General features: G+C 42.5%; 1 protein-coding gene across 1 annotated transcript in view; it reads left to right on the top strand.

Annotated features, from left to right (window-relative positions):
• The window catches only part of PON1 (paraoxonase 1), a 31211-nt gene that overhangs the window by 8535 nt on the left and 967 nt on the right, over positions 1–21709 (top strand). Inside the window, exons 2-8 of the mRNA XM_065939019.1 lie at positions 1415–1485; positions 2957–3012; positions 4266–4434; positions 7360–7486; positions 13764–13964; positions 15399–15480; positions 19524–19652. Of these exons, the coding sequence (XP_065795091.1) occupies positions 1415–1485; positions 2957–3012; positions 4266–4434; positions 7360–7486; positions 13764–13964; positions 15399–15480; positions 19524–19652 (835 nt within the window). The remainder of the gene's footprint in view (positions 1–1414; positions 1486–2956; positions 3013–4265; positions 4435–7359; positions 7487–13763; positions 13965–15398; positions 15481–19523; positions 19653–21709) is intronic.

Below are 21709 nucleotides of genomic sequence, written 5' to 3'. Positions count from 1 at the left end.
CACTGCTAGCCTCTTAAGCTCAGACCCTATTAGAGGGTGAAAATGCTAGCTAATGACATAGTAGTAGGACTAGTGGGAACACCCTACAATTTTTTCTGAATGAAAAGATGGAAGATCAGTCACCTCCAAATTCATATTATTTTATACCAGGTTGTTAACAATTTTATTCAGTGTCTAGTCACCTCTTCATCCATCCTCTTCCTTCTATGAGAAGAAATTATCAGTAAGGCAAGTGAGAGACTTCTCCGCCTGACTATCTTTACTCAAATAAGATTTCTAGGGCTGGTCGGATAAAGCATTGCTACTCATTCTGGCTATATTGTATCATTGGTGTCGTTGTTCAATCACTAAATCCTGTCGGTCTCTTTTCGACCCCATGAACTGCAGCACACTATCGTTAGTTCTCAAAAAAAAAAAAAATGTTTATTCTCTTGGCTGAGCCATTTCTTTCAAATGCCACGTCAACAACTCAACAGCTCTGTGCTACGCTTGCTGGCAGCCTGCTGGTGCCTGCTTCCCACAGCTGTTCTTTTTTCCTTTGTCCTTGACTCACATGTTCCCCAGGACGTTTATGCATTCCAATTTATTAAATTACTTTTGTGTGTGTGTGTGTGTGTGTGTGTGTGTGTGTGTGTGTGTGTGTGTGTGCGCGCATGCGCGTGCCCATGTGCATGCGATGCCTTTAAATACACTGGCCTTGGGTAGGATTTCTGAAGTTAGAAATCCTTTAAGCACACCTGAATTTTTCAAGTAACACACCTGAAATCAGGTGCCCAGCCCAGGCTTTGGGACCACACTGAGCAGACGGCAGGAGGCCTATCTGTCAGCAGCCAAATGGAATAAATTGGACCCATGTTGTTATTTAACCCCAGCGTCCACTTAGGGCTCCTGGCATGGTTGATGAAATAGTTCCTGTTCTGCCAAAGGGCACAGAGCCCTGAAGAGGACACTGCACATCTTTGTGTATCTACCCAGGGCTTCGCAGCTGGTGCAGTCGTCAAGGATCCACCTGCCCACAGGAGACCCAAAAGATGCAGGTTCAATCCCTGGGTCAGGAAGATCCCCTGGAGAAGGGGATGGCAACCCACTCCAGTGTTCTTGCCTGGAGAATCCCATGGACAGGAGCCTGGTGGGCTACAGTCCATGGGGTCACAAGGAGCCAGACACGACTGAGTGACACAGCACATCTACCCACCTCTGCTAAGTGTACACTAAGCGCTGTGCCCAGGGGCCCCGTGTGTCTTGCTCAGGCCTGGTCTGATAGGATCGCTCAGGTTTCAGGGACCACTATCCCTGGGGTTGAAACCCAGGCAAAATACAGTTAAGGAGAATTTTACTGGCTACTTACTTTTGCAACTTAGTTAAATTTCTGGATAGTTTTATGCATATTTTATTCCTTTTTTTTCTCTTCCAGAGCAAGAATGAACGCTTCCCGAGAAGTAAAATCGGTAGAACTTCCTAACTGTAAATTAATAAAAGGAATAGGTAAGCATTTGAGAAGAGGAAGTATTATCAACTGATAATACTCCACTTGAAGTATTACCTTGTGAGTTATTTGATTAATACACCTATTTAATTCTGTTCAAAAATAAGACGACTAGCCAGGAGAGTATTATCAAGTCAGTAGTTAGTTGTAAATACCAGATTACTTGACCTTCGGCTCTACCAACCTATCATCAAGGGGTTTGACTGCTTTTTGATTATTTGTTTCTTTGGTTCATTTAGCAGAAACCATAGTCAGGAAGCGTTTGATTTTATGGTAACATAACCTGAGCAGATGGCAGAGGAGGGACAGGAGAAAGAGTAATGAGTAAAGGGTAAATGTTTATAAAGACCTCACAAACCTTTGCAGTTACCACAGGGCTTCTCCTTATGCATTTCTCTTTTAATATCTGGGAGGCAAAACTTTCCCAGAAGCTCTCAGTAGATTTCCCCTCAGATCTCATTAGTCAGAGCTAGACAACAGGCTGGTGCCCTAGCTGCAAAGGAAGCTGGGAAAGTAATTAGGAGGCCTCCTTTGTGGGAGGCTCAGCAAAGATAAAAAGGATGGGGTAACAGAAGCTGGTAGGCAGCCAGCAGGGAGGGTTGGAGGACTCAAGTCTCCATCTGGTTTCAACCAATCAGCTTTGTTATTTGAAAAGAACTCGTTTGACATTCATGCTTTTGTTATGTTTGAGGGTTTGTTTGGTTTTTTTAGAATCATTTATCTCAGTTGAGGTTAGAAAGGCTAGATCACATGATTTTATGTAAATAGCATCAATTAGCTTGGTCAGATATCATATAGTGCAATCATTTTTTCTAAAAAATAAGCATGATATTGATATTAAATATCACTGGGTATTTGTAAAATGAACTTAGCCACTAAAATTAATACCAAATAAAAAATCACATATGTCTTGAGATTGATTGAAATTCAAAAAATTTACATGTGTTAAAGCATAACTAACTTGGTGAGTTATTTATTGTTGTTTGTAAAGGCATATTCAGCATATGAAACATATCCTCACTTTAACCAAAGCATTTGAAATTTGCTTATGTTTCCAGTAGGGCTTTTCAAAGAGTTTATTTGATTTGGAATGATTAGGTGTCAACATGTATGGGGAGTTTATTCTGTGTCTTTAAAAATTGCAAGCTATTTTCAAATTACTATACCTTTTGTACCTCTAGTGAATTTCCATGAAATTTAAGAGATTTCAGACTCTGAGAAAAAAGTTCAAGTTCATCAATTTAAAACAAATATATTAAGTGTATATTTTAAATACAATTTATTATATGAATCTCATAAATAACCATATGAATCAGTTTGAATAAATGAAGGAAAGAATGATTTATTCTGAACCTATCAAAGAAGAACTAAATATGTAGCCCCATTTTCAAGTTAGGGGTGATGACAAAAAGACCCCCTGACTTCCTGCAAAGTCTAAACAATCTGTGCTGTCTATACTCTCTTTTGAAGAAACTGGCGCTGAAGACTTGGAGATACTTCATAATGGACTTGCTTTCATTAGCACCGTAAGTGTTCCCTTTCATTTCCTGGGCTCTGAACCGTTTTCTAGGACCAGCAGCTTGCCTTTCATTTCAGCCTTCTTTATACCAATGCCCATCTTCGAATAAAATGAGTGGTGATATGGTTCAAAAAACAACCTGTGTAGGCATACTGGTGTTAGATTATGATCATGTATGTTCTACGCATGTTTGTATTCCAGTGTGTACACTGGACTCCTGGATTCCCTTATCTTCCACGGTGACAATTTGAGTCCAGTGAGTTCAAGAATGGCTTCCCATTCATCTGTCTATTCCTTGAAGAACATAAGCAGTGTAGTCAAATAACTGCTGAATTGAGAGAGAGAGAGAGAGAGAGAGTGTGTGTGTGTGTGTGTGTGTGTTCCCCCTCACATATCATTTAGATTTTAATTCTTCTTTTTACACTTTTTGGAATAAGCCTTTTAATTTTAAAATGTTAGTAGGTCATGCCACAATTCCCAAACTTCTGGAAAGAAGAGCCATCATGTTGTTGAAACGCTCCTGCATACAGTTCATTGTGGTAGATGATATAGCTCAAAAACAAAAGTCATCACCCTAATGAAGGATTACAGAGTTGATAGGATACAGTATTCAAGTCATCCAGCCACTGAAAATTCTTTGCTTCCTGTTGTAGTTTATTTAATCCAGTTTTCTCCTATGAAGACTGATCATCCTCTGAATAGGTGTCTTACAAACTTTTTTTTAAAGCAACAGAATACAAATTTCCATTAAATCTTACATAGGACCCCACTATCTAAAACAAATAGTAGCTGGACTGTCCTACCTTCAAGCTAAGGAAGAAGGAGTTGCTCCCTGGAGTTATTGGACTCTAACCCTAAACCTTTGTTTCTGAGATGCTTCCATGAAGCCTGCCAGGGAACGATCCATAACCCGTGATCTTCTATGTTCCTTGCTTATATTACTGAAGCTTATTAGTAAATGCCTCTTTGGTCTGCTCTTCATTTTTTTTTTAAATTGCCATCATGGGTTGGTAGCTGTGATATTCAGCATACATGCTTTGCAGCTGATGATGGAAGGGTCTGTGCCCATTATGTAGGGTAACCTGGGAGCATGTGACTTCCAGAGACCCCCAAAGACTGCTTGCACAAGCCAGCTAATAGGTTTGCCATGTAGCTTGTGGCCTGAACCAGACAGTGTGAACCCATGTGCTGTCTACCACCTCCATCAGCATTTGAAGTATTTGTAGAGTGCCTGTGTTTTCTCCTCTGTTATTTTATAAGGGATTACGATATCCTGGAATAAAAAGCTTTGAACCTGATAAGCCTGGAAAAATACTTCTGATGGACCTGAACGAAGAGGATCCTACAGTGTTGGAATTGAAGATGACTGGAAGTAACTTTGATGCATCTTCATTTAACCCTCATGGCATTAGCACATTCACAGATGAAGGTAATGAATTCAATGTTTATTAAAAATAAAACTGAATTAAAAAAAAAACAGAAAAAAATGTTAATGAATGAATATTTCTTTTCATCCAACTAAAGTACAGTCATGAATCATGTGCTCACTCTGGATTTTAAACTTACCTCCTATATGAATTAAATATAACATAACCATGTAAACGTTTGAGAATGCTAAAATACTTGAGATTTGCAAAGCACCTAATTTTTAAAAATAGTAACATTCACATAATCCTTATAATTACCATAGTGATAATATTCAGTGCTAATAGAAATGAGTTTTTCCATTTTAAACAATCATACAGATCCAGATGTTTACAGCAACAGATTTCTCTAATGTAAGACACCTGCAACCTACAGATCCACTGACAGTCACCTTCAACATGTCGCTACCCACTGGTTCCTTTGTCTTCAAACAGTTTCTCCACATTTTGACAAATTGCCCCATCCGTTATGCTTTCATCTGATTTCTTCCCTTCTTTTTGCAGCCATTTCCTTGATCTCTACATTAATTCTCAAGCCTGGTTGTGCACACAAGCACCTGGAGAGTTTTAAAAAGCCTGATGCCCAGGCTCCAGTCCCAGATATTTTGGTTCAATTGGTCTGAGGGAGGCTTGAGTGGTAGTGCTTGTTACAAGTTCTCCAGCAGATAAGAATGTCAGACCAGGGTTGAGAATCCCACCTATCCCCATGGCCTCCATCAGACAATCCCTTCCTTGGTCCTTGCAGACTTTTCTGCAAGGGGGGACTAAAATTGCTGCCTTGAAAGTCATCAGCAATGTCCTGATTAAGAAACTCTCTCTCCCAACTCTTCCCCTCCTTCCTTCACTCTTATTTTATACTGTTGGCCACTCAGTGGTAAAGAATCTGCCTACAAGGCAGGAGCCTCAGGAGACCTGGGTTCAATCCCTGGGTCAGGAAGATCCCCTGGAGAAGGGAATGGCTACCCACTCCAGTGTTCTTGCCTGGAGAATCCCATGGACAGAGGAGCCTGGCTACAGTCCTTGGGGTCACAAAGAGTCGGACACAACTGAGTGACTAACACAACACCTATGGCCAAATTAAACTCAAAATGTTAAAAAGTAATTCATCCTCTTATCTTGCCTTCTTCATGTTTACTCCATATGACTTCCCTTCTTCCATATATATATCTATTGAAATTTATATACATACATATGTATTTCCCTTTCAGTGATCTCTTCACCCATTTATTAACAGTATATTTTATTTTTAAGATATTGTTAAGTGCAAGGAAATAGGATGTGAGGTGTGTGCATGCTCTTTTGAATTAAAAAAGGAAAATAATCACATAAATATTATACAGGTCCTCATATAAATTACTTTTGCTTTAAACACTGCATCATGGATTCCTTTCCCTGATAGTGCATTCAGAGCTGCTTTGTAATGGCTGTTTGGAATTCTGTGGCATGGGAGAACCATAATATAGTTCATCTGTTGATGGATATTGAGCCTGTTTCCACCTTTATGCTCACTGAAAACCAATGCCAGAATAAACATTCTTATGCATGTAGCTTCTGTGACTACTTATGATAAGTTCCTAGAGGTAGATTCTGCTGTGCAAAACATGAATCTGGGTTTTCATCCACATTTATGTTAGATTTCCACTTCCCATATCCCTCAACCATCATCAGGGACTTTTGGTACTTCCTGTCAAATTCCTCTCCTATCCTTTCCTGCCTTTTCCTGTCAGTAGGGTAAGGCTCCAGGGCTTACCTACAGGGGACTTTCAACCAAGCAGTATATGACTGTGGGTATCACAGTAATCCAGGCATGTGGAGAGAAGCAGCGCCTCCTGATCTAGCCGTTCTTCCTCCTGCCTGGATTACTGCGATACCCACAGTCGTATTCTGCTTGGTTGAAAGTCCCCTGTACATAAGTACTGGAGCCTCACCCTGAACCCTACAAGATTAACCTGGATTCCTATGTCTATGGCTTCAGTCCTCCCACTCTTTCATTCACTTCTACTCCAAATACAACCTCCAGCTAAGCTCCTGTCTCAGGCCCTTTGCACATTCTTTTCCTGCCGCCTAGAACACCCTTTCCCCAGATACTCATTTAGTTCAGTCTCTCATTTCATTTCAGTATCTGCTTTAGCATCATCTTCTCAGAACTTGCCTGACTCCCATGAACAAGACATCTCATTACTCTGCATCCCTTTATCTGGTTTTGTTTTCCTTCTGTAGCACGTAACACCAATTAAAATAAACATCTGCTTGGCAAGGGGTCTAATGGGAAGCCTCATAGCTGGCTTTTCTGTTCAGATTTCTTCCATTCAACCTCCTAAACTTGACACTATTTTCCTTTAAACACCAATTTGGTCACGTAAAAGCTTTCCAAAGATTCACTGCTTCTAAAGGCAAAGACTATGGTCTAACATCTGATCACACCTTGACCACTTACACTGGCCTCTTTCATGCTGCAGAGTTGCACTGACTCCTGGAAGCTCATCCCTTTGATATTATCTCTCAGGTGCTCTTTTTATGGAATTTATCATCTCACACTGTGTAAATTACACCTGAGCACACCTTCTCTTATTGATATTCTTCTCATCTTTTATCTCTTTTATCTCAGAGTTGCATCTTGCTGAGCCCATTTGCAGCAGAAAGTTTTATAAGCTCTTTGGAGTTTTAGTGTCAAGGGCTGCTCATTCTTAAGTTGAGGACTTTTTCCTCCTGTGGAGTCTGGCGGGTTTTTAGACTGTCACTGGGTCTTGCTTTAGCCATTTTTCTCTGGAGCAATCACAAATGCTTCCCTCTACAAAGAGATGAAAATATTCCATCTGCCTGACATCCTAAGTGCTGGTTGGAGGTGGGCAGAAATTGCTTTTTGGAGACAGAGCTGACAGCTGAGAGCTCGGTTAATGCTTCGATTTTTGTTTTTAATCTCTTCTCAGATAATACTGTGTACCTGCTAGTGGTGAGCCATCCAGATTTTAAGTCCACGGTTGAGTTGTTTAAATTTCAAGAAGAAGAAAAGTCACTTTTGCATCTGAAAACCATCAAACATGAACTTCTGCCTAAGTACTGAGATATGACATATTTCTGTTTTCCTTTAACACCAGGGGATGGTTTGTCTACTTTTAGTGTTTCCTTTTGGCAGGGGTGGAGGGTGGAGTGGGGAGATAATGGCAACTCTCCTTTCTTTTTTTTTTTTTTTAAATTTTATTTTACTTTCATTTATTCCTCTTCTAATGCTCTTTTCCCTCTTTCTTATTTTTTAAATTATGAAAGTATGATAGCACATTTACAGGAGACTAAAGTTACTTAAAGCTCAACATTCAGAAAACTAAGATCATGACATCTAGTCCCATCACTTCATGGCAAATAGATGGGGAAACAGTGAAAACAGTGGCAGACTATTTTTCTGGACTCCGAAATCCCTGAAGATGGTGACTGCAGCCATGAAATTTAAAGACCCTTGCTCCTTGGAAGGAAAGTTATGACCAACCTAGACAGCGTATTAAAAAGCAGAGACATTACTTTGCCAACAAAGGTCCATCTAGTCATGGCTATAGTTTTTCCAGTAGTCATGTATGGATGTGAGAGTTGGACTATAAAGAAAGCTGAGTGCTCAAGAATTGATGCTTTTGAACTGTGGTGTTGGAGAAGACTCTTGAGAGTCCCTTGGACTGCAAGGAGATCCAACCAATCCATCCTAAAGGAGATCAGTCCTGGGTGTTCATTGGAAGGACTGATGCTGAAGCTGAAACTCCAATACTTTGACCACCTGATGTGAAGAACTGACTCATTTGAAAAGACCCTGATGCTGGGAAAGATTGAAGGCAGGAGGAGAAGGGGATGACAGAGGATGAGATGGCTGGATGGCATCTCCGACTCAATGGACATGCTCCTGCCTGCTGCTAAGTCGCTTCAGTCGTGTCCGACTCTGTGTGACTCCATAGATGGCATCCCACCAGGCTCCTCTGTCCCTGGGATTCTCCAGGCAAGAATACTGGAGTGGGTTGCCATTTCCTTCTCCCAATGGACATGAGTTTGAGTAAATGCCGGGAGTTGGTGATGGACAGGGACGCCTGGTGTGCGCAGTCCATGGGGTCACAAAGAGTCGGACACGACTGAGTGACTGAACTGAACTAACTGAAAGTTACATATAGTTTCACTGTATGTTATTAATGCAATTATTTTTTAAGTAGGTAAATTAAGACTTTTAATTGGAGTTTCAATATCAAACTCTCAAAAACTAATAGACTCAACAGACAGAAAAGTAGAAGGATATAGTAGACCTGAAAGGCACCATGAACCAATTCAACATAATTAATATTTATACAATTTTCACACAACAGGAGGATACAAATTCTATCCAAGTTCCCATAGACTGTAAATGAGGGCAACTCTCCTTTCCGAACTCCTCCAGATGTTCATCCACAGAGAATTTGAGGACTCAAGCTCCAGAGAAGACACCCATCCTCTTCCTCCCTCATTTCCCAGGTTGGCTGGACACTGATTTATGGCTCCTGGTCCCAGAGAATGTTCCTCTATGCTTTTACCAAGAAAGCACTCTACTCTTATCCAGAACCAGACTTCGTATCTCAAACCCAAACCGGTTTCATGGACAAATTTCACCTTTTGAGCTTATTTGTTCTTGATATTTATAGTAAAAGTTAGAATTGTACATGTTTCTCAGAATTAGAAACACAAACCCAAGAGATCTGTGATCCAGTGCCTCTAAGACCTCCCAGAGCTGCTTCTGCTGTTCATTTGCACGTGATTTCTGAAACAGCGGCTCTGGGTTAGCAGCCAGCTCTATGTCAGCTTCCTCCACAGCACAACATCTAGAGAAAAAAAACACACACAGATCCCTGGTCCCAACACAAAACTGACATCCTCACTGGCCTCTGTTGTTGTTTAGTTGCTAAGTCATGTCTGACTCTTTGTGATCTCATGGACTGTAGCCCTCCAGGCTCCTCCGTCCATGGGATTCTCCAGGCAAGAATACTGGAGTGGGTTGTGGTTTCCATCTCCAGGGGATCTCCTCAACCCAGGGATGGAACTCACATCTCCTGCATCGCAGGCAGATTCTTTACCGCTGAGGCACAAGGGAAGCCCTAGGGTTCTGTTTATGAGGTAATGATGGATTTAAGAAAATAATTTGACACTATCTTCCCACACAGTTTTTATCCTCTAATCATTGTGATCTTTTTAGAATCTTAACCTCTATTTGAATGATTTACCTGCAGTACTCAGTTATCTCCGAATGTGTAAATCTGGATTTCTTTTAAACCATGTGGCACGTACTTGCAGGTGTCTAGCAAAGCACCTGGTAAGTGATGTGTGCTGAGTGCTACCAGGACTGCTCCCTCTCGTGTCTTACCAGGCGGGGCTGAAGCTGAGACACTGACAGAGACACTGAGACACTGAGACACTGACACTGCAGAGAAATCAGGTTACTGGAGGAAGGCAAATTAACCAATGCGTGACCATTACAGACCAGAGCCCAGGTCTTCATCTGCATGAAAGTTCAGAGAACAGCTTTTGGTGGGAGAGTTTATTCATACCTTCACTCAACAAATGTATTTTGGAAAGAGAATGAGGACTCTGAGTGTCTGGAGACTGTGCCAAATACCGAAATCTAAATTAGGGGAAAGTGTGTGGACTAGAGAAACCAGACTGATGGTAGAAGTGACAGTGATAATGAAAGCTGAATGAGCTTCCGCTATAACTCAGGTGGTGCAATAGCCAATTTAACAGATTATTTTGTTAGTTTTTACAAGCATGCTCTTAATTAGATTTTACTACTATACCATGTTAAGTTTAGAACAAATGAAACCTGGGGACACTGCTTCAGGGGACACTGTCAGTAAATGGCACAACTGGAATTTTAATCCTTGAGTCTGGAGCTTGAGTCTGAAGCTTCTACTCTGAGTTGCTATGAAATAGTGAAACTTATTTTATTTCTTTTACCATTTAATCTTGGAAATCTTAGTTTTGTCCAATTTTCTAGGGTTAGGGCTTTTTTTTTTTTTTTTTTTTTCTTTTGTTGTTGCTTTTCAATCGCTAAGTCATGTCCAACTCTTTGTGACCCCATGGACTGCAGCACACCAGACTTCCCTGTCCTTTACTATCTCCTGGAGTTTGCTCAAACTCATGTCCATTGAGTTGATGATGCCATCCAGCCATCTCATCCTCTGTTGCCCTCTTCTCCTCCTGCTCTCAATCTTTCCCAGCATTTTTCAGGGTCTTTTCCAATGAGTCAACTCTTCCCATCAGGTGACCAAAGCATTGGAGCTTCAGCTTCAGCATCAGTCCTTCCAATGATTATTCAGGTTGACTTCCTTTAGGATTGACTAGTTTCGTCTCCTTGCTGTCTAAGGGACTCTCAAGAGTCTTCTCCAACACCACAGTTTGAAAGCTTCAATTCTTCGGTGCTCAGCCTTCTATATGGTACAACTCTCATATCCGTACATGACTACTTGGCAATTGCAAATGCATTGGTCTTTGGCAATACAGAAGCAAACTATAGTTAGTGTCACAATTAACTAAAGTTCTGCTCTCCCAACCCAAGGGTTAGCCATGTATATTTTCCTCTTTGTATTCGATGGTTGTTTATACGGTTGTCTATAGCATTAATGGGCTTCCTTGATGGCCCAGATAGTAAAGAATCTGCCTGCAATATGGGTAGGCCTGGGTTTGACCCCTGGGTTGGGAAGATCCTCCGGAGAAGGGAATGAGAACCCATTCCAGTATCCTTGCTTGGAGAATCCCATGGACAGGGGAGTCTGGTGGGCTGTGGTACATGGGGTCACAAAGAGTCGGATACAACTGAGCGACTAATACAACAACAACATAGCGTTAATATTCCAATGACTAATCTATTATAATAGAACAGGTTATTAATAATAATAACATTTTTGGTCATTATTGATCATTTACAACATGCCAGGCATGGTGCCAAGGTCTTTGATTCATTATTTCATTTTATTCATACCCCAACCTTCCAAAATATGGAGAGGCTCAGAGTATAGTGACACGCTGTGGCCACATACCACGTTGAGGGTGAGCACAGATGGAGGATTCAAATGGAGCCCATCAGATTTCAAAGCTATGACTCTAAACCTTGCTGCTCTGCTCTTTTTTAAAAGGAAAAACAGCAAAGGATTAAAAAGCATACTAATTTCATACATTTACCTTTAAAAAAGAGAAGGAAAAAAAAAAACCATCTTTGCAGGCTTCTGCCTGAAGCCCATACAGACTAATTCTAAATTCCTAGACCCTCTTTCTCATATAGGAATAGTGGCTACCGTTGATGGAGACTTTGTGAATGGCAGGCTCACTGCAAGGCAGACAGCAGGCATTGTCTCATTGTAATTCCCACTGCAATGCCACAAATGAAGATGCTGACCCTTGGTCTTATACTAATGAGCTGTATGACTTTGGGAAAATCATTTAACCTCTCTTTGCAGATGAGAAAACTGAGGCTCTGTATGCTTATCAAAGATGCCCAGGAGCCCGGGGCTGCATCAGAGCTGATGTGCTGGGCTGTGACGCCCTCGGCAGTGGAGCTGAGATAATTCTGTCCTGGATAATGGCCCAGAGGAACTTCTGTCACCTCAATCAACACAGAATGACTCACTTACGTGCTCGCTGTTGTACCTATTAAAGCAGAAAAATAGACTCATATATCTTAGATTTTTAGTAACACAGAGAGAATCAAAATCAGAACAACAGCAACAAAAAAGCCACCATATCCTATTTCTGAGAGTTTTTGATCACGGATATGTCACTCCGTTCAGAATCATGAAACTTTATAGCTGAAGGTGACCCTGTAAGGCTGGAAGATAGACCAGTCGACCTCCTCCTTTTTTTTCTTTAACAGCTAAATAAACTGAGGCCCTGGAATATTAAATGGTTAACTTTCCCTAGATTACACAGCTAATAGTAGCAGTTCAGTTCAGTCGCTCAGTTCTGACTCTTTGTGACCCCATGGGCTGCAGCATGCCAGGCTTCCCTGTCCATCACCAACTCCTAGAGCTTACTCAAGCTCATGTCCATCGCATCAGTGATGCCTTCCAACCATCTCATCCTCTGTCGTCCCCTTCTCCTCCCACCTTCAATCTTTCCCAGCATCAGGGTCTTTTCCAATGAGTCAGCTCTTCGCATCAGGTGGCCAAAGTATTGGAGTTTCAGCTTCAGCATCAGTCCTTCCAATGAATATTCAGTACATCCTTTAGGATGGACTAGTTGGATCTCCTTGCAGTCCAAAGAACTCTCAAGAGTCTTCTCCAACACCACAGTTCAAAAGCATCAATTCTTTGGCGCTCAGTTTTTGTTATAGTCCAACTCTCACATCCATACATGACCACTGGAAAAACCATAGCCTTGACTAGATGGACCTTTGTTGGCAAAGAATGTCTCTGGCTTTTAATATGCTGTCTAGGTTGGTCATAGCTTTTCTTCCAAGGAGCAAGTGTCTTTTAATTTCATGGCTGCAGTCACCATCTGCAGTGATTTTGGAGCCCAAGAAAAGAAAGTCTGTCACTGTTTCCATTGTTTCCCCATCTATTTGCCATGAAGTGATGGGACCGGATGCCATGACCTTAGTTTTCTTAATGTTGAGCTTTAAGCGAACTTTTTCACTCTCCTCTTTCACTTTTATCAAGAGGCTCTTCAGTTCTTCACTTTCTGCCATAAGGGTGGTGTCATCTGTGTTTCTGAGGTTATTGATATTCCTCCTGGCAATCTTGATTCCAGCTTGTGCTTCATCCAGTCCAACATTTCTCATGATGTACTCTGCATGTAAGTTAAATAAGCAGGGTGACAACATACAGCCTTGACGTACTCCTTTCCTTATTTAGAAGCAGTCTGTTGGTCTATGTAGCAGAGCTATAACTAAAATGCGAGTCTCAAGATTGTCAGGTTTTTTCCCACTGCCTGGCACTGCCTTGAACTGCTCTATACGAGCATAAACCAATGTGGCCTGGATAATGATTCCTGGATTAATTTAATGTCTGTGGAGCTTAGTCTGTCTACACACACACACACACACACACACACACACACACACACACACACACACCACGGCACTTTTTTCCACGACACAGTTAATAGGTTTTGTTCTGTTCCTTTGCTATAATCACCTCTTCGGGTTTCTTCAGGTAATTACTGTCTTCAAGGATTGCGTAGGCAGGACTGATCACACATAGTTCTGGGCTGTAACAGATGCTGTGAAGTTTCCGTCGCACATTCTGATTTTACGAGTATATATTCATGAACGCCAGTGTGTGAGCCTGCCAGGTACCATGCTGTCACCTGCCTGTGTCATATGTGTATGTTTCAATTGCAGTTTGAATGACCTTGTCGCTGTGGGCCGTGAACACTTCTATGCCACCAATGATCACTATTTTGTTGACCACTACATGAGATCCTGGGAATTATATTTGGGTCTAGCATGGTCAAACGTTGTTTACTACAGTCCAGATGACGTTCGAGTGGTGGCCAGTGGATTTGATTTTGCTAATGGAATCAGCATGTCACCTGACAGCAAGTACGTGAACTCCTTAAAATACCACGTTTGTCCCGAGATTCTCATTCGACATATTTAGAGCATATTCATCTTCTAAAAAGGGGATACATTCTAGCATGTTATTCCAGTAAAAGGAAATTGGGGAAAACAAAAAATATCTTAATTTCCAGGGGGTAAAATATATCAAATAATGATTTACTATTTTGTGAAGGCACACTCTTTTAAGGCTTTGCAGGTGGTGCAGTGCTAACGACTCCACCTGCCAGTGCAGCAGACACAAGAGGCAAGGGTTCGATCCCTGGGTTGGGAAGATCCCCTGGAGGAGGGCAGGGCAATCCACTCCAGTATTCTTGCCTGGAGAATCCCATGGACAGAGGAGCCTGGTGGGCTAGTTCATGGGGTCACAAAGGGTCGGACACGACTGAACAGCTGAGCATGCATACTCTTTTAAATTCCTTTTTTGGGGGGAGTGCATTTCAAGAGGGGGTACATACAAAAAACACTTAGTATGATTTTGCTTGCTTTGAAGGAAGATTTTTGAGTGTATCATGATATTAACAACTTGTGAGTATGTTTATATCCGTAGCACTGGTTTGTGACTTGATAAGAGATTTTGTACCAAAATGTAAATCAAGCCACTGCTTCCTTCATCAAGAAAGTGTTACTATGGGGAAAGAGTCAGCTTCATAAGTAGTATGCTTAGTGATGTAGTTGATTCATATTATTTTCTGGTGGTCACCTTTAAATAACTCACAGAGTGGGTCTGGGGACCACACTTTGGGTAAGAGTGGTGTATGTATAAAATGCTCTTCATCTCATATCTTTAAGCATTTGTAACATACTTAGAGGGCTAGTGACATATTCAGAGGGTAGTAACATACATAGAGAAAGCAGCACAGTTTTCAATTACTCATATCATCTCCTGGTCTTCAAAAATAGCAGATAATCACACAGTCATTTCTCTCTTTGTTCTGGGAGGCACTGTGCTTAGCCTGGCCAGAGATCTTTATGATGAATGTGACACTGTCCTCACATAGAGGGGAGGGCATCTCCTCTCAGATCCAGGCCGAGCACTTGTCTTCTCTTGTATTTCCTGTGGCCTAAAACAAGTGGTGAAATGCAGAACCTGGGGCTTGCCATTATGTTGACAAACCAAGAAAAGCGATGTCATGCTTTTGCTCCCATATGCTAAGAACTGGCGTTAGAGTTAAATTCTTTGCCTACTAGTTAGGGCCAACTAGTTTCTCATCTTTTGAAATAACTTTTCGGGGATTAAAACTCCCCTGTATACCATCAACTCATTGAGTTCCTTCAGAATCCAGTGTGTTTTGAGATAGCTTCCGTTTTCCAGTCTCTGAGCAAAGTTCTCCCCCAGGAAGAGTTATTTTGCCTTCATGGTAACCTTCTGAATTGCTTCCCTTTATGGGCTTTGATGTAGCTCTTTCTTCTTTGAAGGTATGTCTATATAGCTGAATTGCTGGCTCATAAGATTCATGTGTATGAAAAGCATGCTAATTGGACTTTAACTCCATTGAAGGTAAGATGTATTAACACTATAAGTTTGTGGGGTGATAATTAGATTCTAATTGATTTGTGAAATTAGAAGTGAGGAAAAAGGATTGTCTAATTGGAGTGGGTGAGAACCAATTTTTCACTCCTTTATTAGGAGGCATCAGCATCGTCTGGATTTGTTGTTCACTTTTGCTCGGCAGCAGAGTGGGACGTGGCAGACCACACACATCATCTCTGTAACTTTGATTCTCTCTGTTCTCGTGAATTTCCTGCTTGGAAGTGTGTTCTTCACTTCTCTCTTCTCTCCTCTCTCCCTTCCTCTTCCCCTCCTTCCCTTCTTTCCTCCTCCACGTTCGTAGAACAGACAATAGCCTCAGCTTGCACACAACAGCACTCAGCACAATATTTATGAAGCCCAGGTACTCCAGATGGCCAGCAGGTGGTCCCATGACCAGCTCTGCCTCCAACCCTTGGCCCCGCTGCTGAGCCTGTCCTGAGTATTTCTGGACCTCTCCTGGCAATGTGCTTCCTTGGAATGGGGCACTTGTCCCTCTGCTGCGGTATTCTTCCTCCAGGTCTCTTCCTTCACCTCTCTCCTTCACATCTTTCCAGATTTCACTGAAATGTCACTTCAGTGAGGCCTTCCCCGGCTGCCTCCTTTTAACTTACAACTCTGCTTCTCCCGAGACAAATGTGCGCACACACACACACTTCCTATCTCTCTCATGGCTTAATTTTTTTCCCTTCAGCATCCTTTGCTAACACGGTTTGCATTCATATTTTCCTTCTCCTCCCCAGTGTCTGTCTGCCTGTCCCACGAGGGTATAAGTGTCACGGGACAGATACTTTCTCTGTGTGTTCCGGGGACAGTTCCCACACCCAGTAGGCACTCAACAAATGACTTGTTAAATTAACATGCTGGGGCCGGGCATTCTTCAGCGGTTCATCTTTACCTGTACCAATTCTGATCCGGTCTGAAGGTCTGCATCAAGAGGGGTAAAAACACAAAGGAGCGGAAAGAGGTGTGAGTAAAGTGGAGCAATCATTATGAGAGTGATGCTTTAGAAAAGTCTCTCCCCCGCCAGAACTGCCCTCGGCGCTGTGAAGCGCTGCTGCCTGTGACTGTGCCTGTCAGCGCTTCTCAGGGACCGTCGTGAGGGGCTTTATTCCAAGAAAATTACCTCGAAGCCCCATCACATGTAATATCATGTTTGACACTAAAAATCGTTGACAGGCCTAGTTTGGTATTCGCTGCAGTAAAATGGAATTTCACACACTCAGACTGGCTGAGGGGATAAAAACAAATTCTGGTTATCACAATAGATACTTCTGCAAACTGAAAGTTAAAGGATTTTATAAGAATAAAACCCCATCCAAGCTACATTCAACACCGAACGATAAAGGTCCTACTCCTGTCGATTGAGGGCAAAGTTTATTTCAGGTTTGGCTTCCACTTCTGGCAGAAAATCCTGCTGGTGTCCTGACGTAATAATTCAGGTGAGACTCCCCCCTCCTCAACTAGGTAATGTCATTCCTTCTTTTGGAGGATCAGGTTAACCAAGTCCAGTTGATTACTACTGGAGTGCCAAGAAATTTGACAAACTAGCTGGGGTTGTTATTAGAATTTGTGATGAAATGTGGATGGGTCTGTGTCCTAAGTGTAGTGTATACATGGAATGAAATATTACTCAGCCCTAAAAAGGAATGGAGTGATTCATGCTCAAACACCAATGAATTTGAAGACATGCTAAGTGACGTTATTATGCTAGGAATACTTAGCATAAAAGTCCTTATGCTAGACACAAAAGGACAAATATTCTATGACTTCACTTATATGTGGTACCTAGAAGAGGCAAATTCATAAGGAGAGAGCAGGATAGGGGTGACCAGGGGACGGGGAAGGGAAGAATGGGGAGCTATATAGTACAGCTTCTGTTTGGGATGATGAAAGGGTCTGGGAGTGGAATGTGGTGGATTCATGACATTTTGAATGCACCTGATGCTACTGAGTTGTACACTGAAAAATGGTTAAAATGACCAGTTTCATGTTATGCATATTTTACCACAATAAAAATGATCCCTTCTTCAAAACATTTTCCAAGACACAGTCAATGAATTAGTCTCACTTCAGTGAGTTCCAGTTCTCTAAAAACTGGGATGTTTGTTAATAGAGGATACCATTTTCCCCCCAAAGAGAATCATTTTTAAGTCAAGGAATGCAAACGTTTCCATTGGACCTTGTGGAAGCATAACACATGGTCTGTACCTGCATCTTTGTGAGTTGGTATTGCTGGGAATCATGGACTTGCAAGGGAAGAGTTTATTGCTGAGGCCAGGATGGACTCCCTGTTGGACTGTCCAGCTCTTCCCCTTGCTCAGCTGGTGCACGTGGCAGGAGCTTATTACTGGTGTGAAGAATGAATGGGTCCCGAGGCTTCTGGGTCCTCCCACTCTCACTGCCTACCCTCATCTCTGCAAGTTTTTATCTGCTGCGGAATTCACTGGTTGGCCATGACCCCTTCCAAAGATAGTAGCAGCGCCCTGAAACAAACATTTTCCTCCCAGAAAGATGAACCAATTTGCGGGGCAATGGGGCAGGGATGTAGAGAATAGATGTGTGGACATACTGTGAGAAGGGGAGGGTGGGGCCACTTGAGAGAGTAGTACTGAATATCTATGCTCCAAAGTGTGAACTAGATAGCTAGTGGGAACCTGGTGGAAAGAGCAGGGAGCTCAGAGTGATGCTCTGTGATGACCTAGAGGTGTGGGATGGCAGCTGGGGGTGAGAGGGAGGCTCTAGAGGGCGGGGATGATACACACACATATATCCCCTCCCTATCTATCTATATAGATAGATAGCTGATCCGCTTCATTATACAGCAGAAACTAACACACACAACATTGTACAGCAATTATGCTCTGATTAAAAAAAAGAAGAAGAATTTAACATATCCACCTAGAATGCCTGACACTGGGGTAGATGGGGTTTGGGGATGGAGGAGACTTGGAGATGATTTTGGCCAGAGGATGTTTACTCGACCACCTCCCTTGGCCAAACTTGCCTGTTTCCAGAGTAGGAAGGAGTGATGGTGCTGCGTGAAGGTGAAAAGGATGCTTCAACCCTTGAGCCTCCTTGTCCTGTCACAGCCCGGGTAGGGAGAGCTCTCACTTTGAGTAGAAAGCACAGGGTTTTCACGGTTGGCTGCCCTTGCTCTGGCCTTTGTGATGAGTCGCCGCCAGTTATTCCTGGCTCTCTGTGCACTGAGGTATGCTGGCCTCTGTTTGAGGTACATGGTAGATATTGCTTATCCAACTGAGAGTTAGAGGTAGACAAATAGATGTGATTTCTCCCCAGTAGAACGCAGCCAAGATGATGAATGATGGAATTAAGAATGGTTGGTATTATTTATGATCCTGGTACAGAGCGGTGACAGCTATCTGTGCAGTCAACACACGCTTGCAACTTATATTTAGAAAATAAACAGCAGAAGAACAGGGAGTTGAGTAGCATCAGGAAGCTGAAGAAGAAACTCTTCCTCAACTTCAAGGCACAAATTAGACCCCGGGTGACCATTTCTCCTCTGGCTGCACAGCCTATGGTTAGCCATTAAAGAAGAGCCTACACTTCACTGATGCTCTCATCAGAAATGAAACCACATTTCCTGGTTGTTTTCTGAATGCTTATAAAAATATCATTTGCACATGCCGTTTCTTAGAAGGAACTGTTGTATGCTGCACTGAAAACTTTTTTTTTTCACTTTCAGTTTTTAAGTTTATGCACTGATGTTAGTCCAAATGCTTTCATATCACTTTTAATAGCCTTTCTTGGTTTTTCTGATCTTCCCCTTTCCTCACGTTCTGGAAAATGGCAAAATACTGACACAGATGGAGAGCTAGAGGAATTCCCTGAGTGCTACTGAAATGGGGCAGGGGGCAGAATCGTCTTATCTCTGGAGCAGGTGTACGCTGCCCAAGAACACCGTGAGTTTTCTCTAATGTATTGCTCCATCTCCTCTCAAATTTTTTTTATTGCTTTTTGTCTTTCTGCCCTTGGTTTTCATCTACAAGTCTCTGGACTGTAACACGCTCGTGGATAACATATCCGTGGATCCTGTGACAGGGGACCTTTGGGTTGGCTGCCACCCCAACGGCATGAAAATCTTCTCCTATGACCCGGAGAATCCTCCTGGATCAGAGGTTAGTTTGAGAAAAGACTCATGTCAGCGCCCTCATTCCCAGCTAGTTTTCTGTTGAAAACATAAATCTCAAATACGTGTGCAAATAAAAGGGAGACGTGGATAGATGACCTAAATGATCTGATAAAAAACGGAATTTGACTCTGGGAGGCATTTGAGACCGAGTCTAGGTGGGAGACAGATGGTACCTGCAAACTGGGTGATGTGGGGGTTTTAATGAGGGCGCTGGGTACAGAGGTGCGGGCCCAGGGAGGGAAATGGACGGGGGGAGGGTAACGTGGTACCCCAGGGCCCCCCGGGAGGTAGGCACGGTTGCCAGAAGCCCACACAAGGTGAGAGCTGTGTGCAGAGAAGGTGCTGGGAGGGGAGCTGACCTCTGGTTGAGGGATGGAGCCAGCCGGATGCGGCCACGGCCCCACACGGGGCGCCTGGGTCGACACTCCGCCTCCTTCTCAGGCTGCCCATCCCTCTCTGCTGCTGGGAGGTGGCGGGCCAGGGAGCCCCGAGCAGGCTCCGGAAAGGCTGAGCGAGTGGAGGGTGAGCCTGGAGGGCTAGGTTAGGACAGCCAGCACGGGATTGGGCTCCGTATCTTTATTTCGGTAGTGAGTTTCTCCGACTTGGCCATTCACAATAGTTTAAAAAATACAACAGACCACATTGTTATGGGCTACACATTTGTGTGTTATCTGCCCTCCTATTCAACATTCTTTTCCTGGGTGTCAGTACTTTTGCCAGTTCATGTAATAGAGCAGTTGTAAAGCAGAGATACCATTGTCTCCAAACCTTCCGGGCAGAATGGGAACATAAATCCTTGCTGGAAAGATCTGAGCTTAAAAGACCTCCTCTTTCTTAGTTTTAGTACCTGAAGACTTTATTCATGTCAATGGCCTTTTTTCCAGTGGATTATTTTGACAGTGCAAGCAAGAATTTGAAACTCACTTTGCCGTGAGAATTTGAATGTTTACTATAACTAGGGTTTTCTACTCGGTTTTCAGTTTGTACTAATTATGCTGGCTATTTACATCAAGTCCTCGGTATACTTTTTGGCGTAGTTAACTGTCATGCATTCTTTTTAAGGGGATCCCTTGGAGGAGGAAATGGCAACCCACTCCAGTGTTTTTGCCTGGATAATCCCATGGACAGAGGAGCCTGGTGGGTTTCAGTCCATGGGGTTGCAGAGTTGGACATGACTGAGCAACTGAGCATGCATTCTTTTTAAAGCTTTAAGAGTCAGTCTCATTACCCCTAAAAAAAATTTTTTTTAAGTCTGTGTCTCTTGGATAAGAAACAAAAGCCAAATACATATTTCCAATTAGATGTTGGCCCTTCATAACCTTTTCTCTGCGTTTACAAGACAATTGTGATTACGGTGAATGGCAATCCTTTGTGCCTTTGCTAGTTCTTAGCTATTAGGACTGCTGGATGGCATGCTCAGTAGAATTGAGGAAATGTATGCTGTGGCGTGTTCACTGTTCAGAACTGGGCAGAATGTTAGATTCTAATTTGTTCTGACTTGTAAGCTCATTTGGTGAACTTGAACCATTTGCTACAGCATGGACTCAGTTTGCTGTTCTGGAAAAAAAAAAAATGCTTCCTTTCTAATGATGAATCTGGTAAAGAATACCAAAAAGTAATAACCATCCATTATCTAATGCACTACCCCCCAGAAGAGTGCCTTAGTTTTAATAGAAAGTGGCTTCCTAAAGCGAAGGTGCACCATCAACTATTTCCCAGTAAGTAACTATGACATGTGAATGCTTTAACAGTTTCCTAAAACATCTATTTTTGGTGCCAGCTGTTTTGGAGTGGTCCTTTTAAATGCGCGCATGGACCTTTTAATAATCAAGCACAAGCCTTCCTAATCTGTCATATTCAGTGTTTCTGTATGTCAGTATCTGTCCTTCAAGTCATTGTATTTTATCTTAAAGCCTTCAGAAGAACACCAACTTAAAGATGAAAGGGAATTTAGAGTTAATATAGTCCCACCTGAGCAGGGCATGTCAACCCACTGCAGTATTCTTGCCTGGAGAATCCCGTGGACAGGGGAACCTCGTGGGC

Source organism: Muntiacus reevesi, chromosome 6 (genome assembly GCF_963930625.1).
Source record: "Muntiacus reevesi chromosome 6, mMunRee1.1, whole genome shotgun sequence".
Lineage (NCBI taxonomy): Eukaryota > Metazoa > Chordata > Mammalia > Artiodactyla > Cervidae > Muntiacus > Muntiacus reevesi.
The sequence above is the reverse complement of the archived record's forward strand: the minus strand, read 5'-3'. Positions and strand labels throughout refer to the sequence as shown.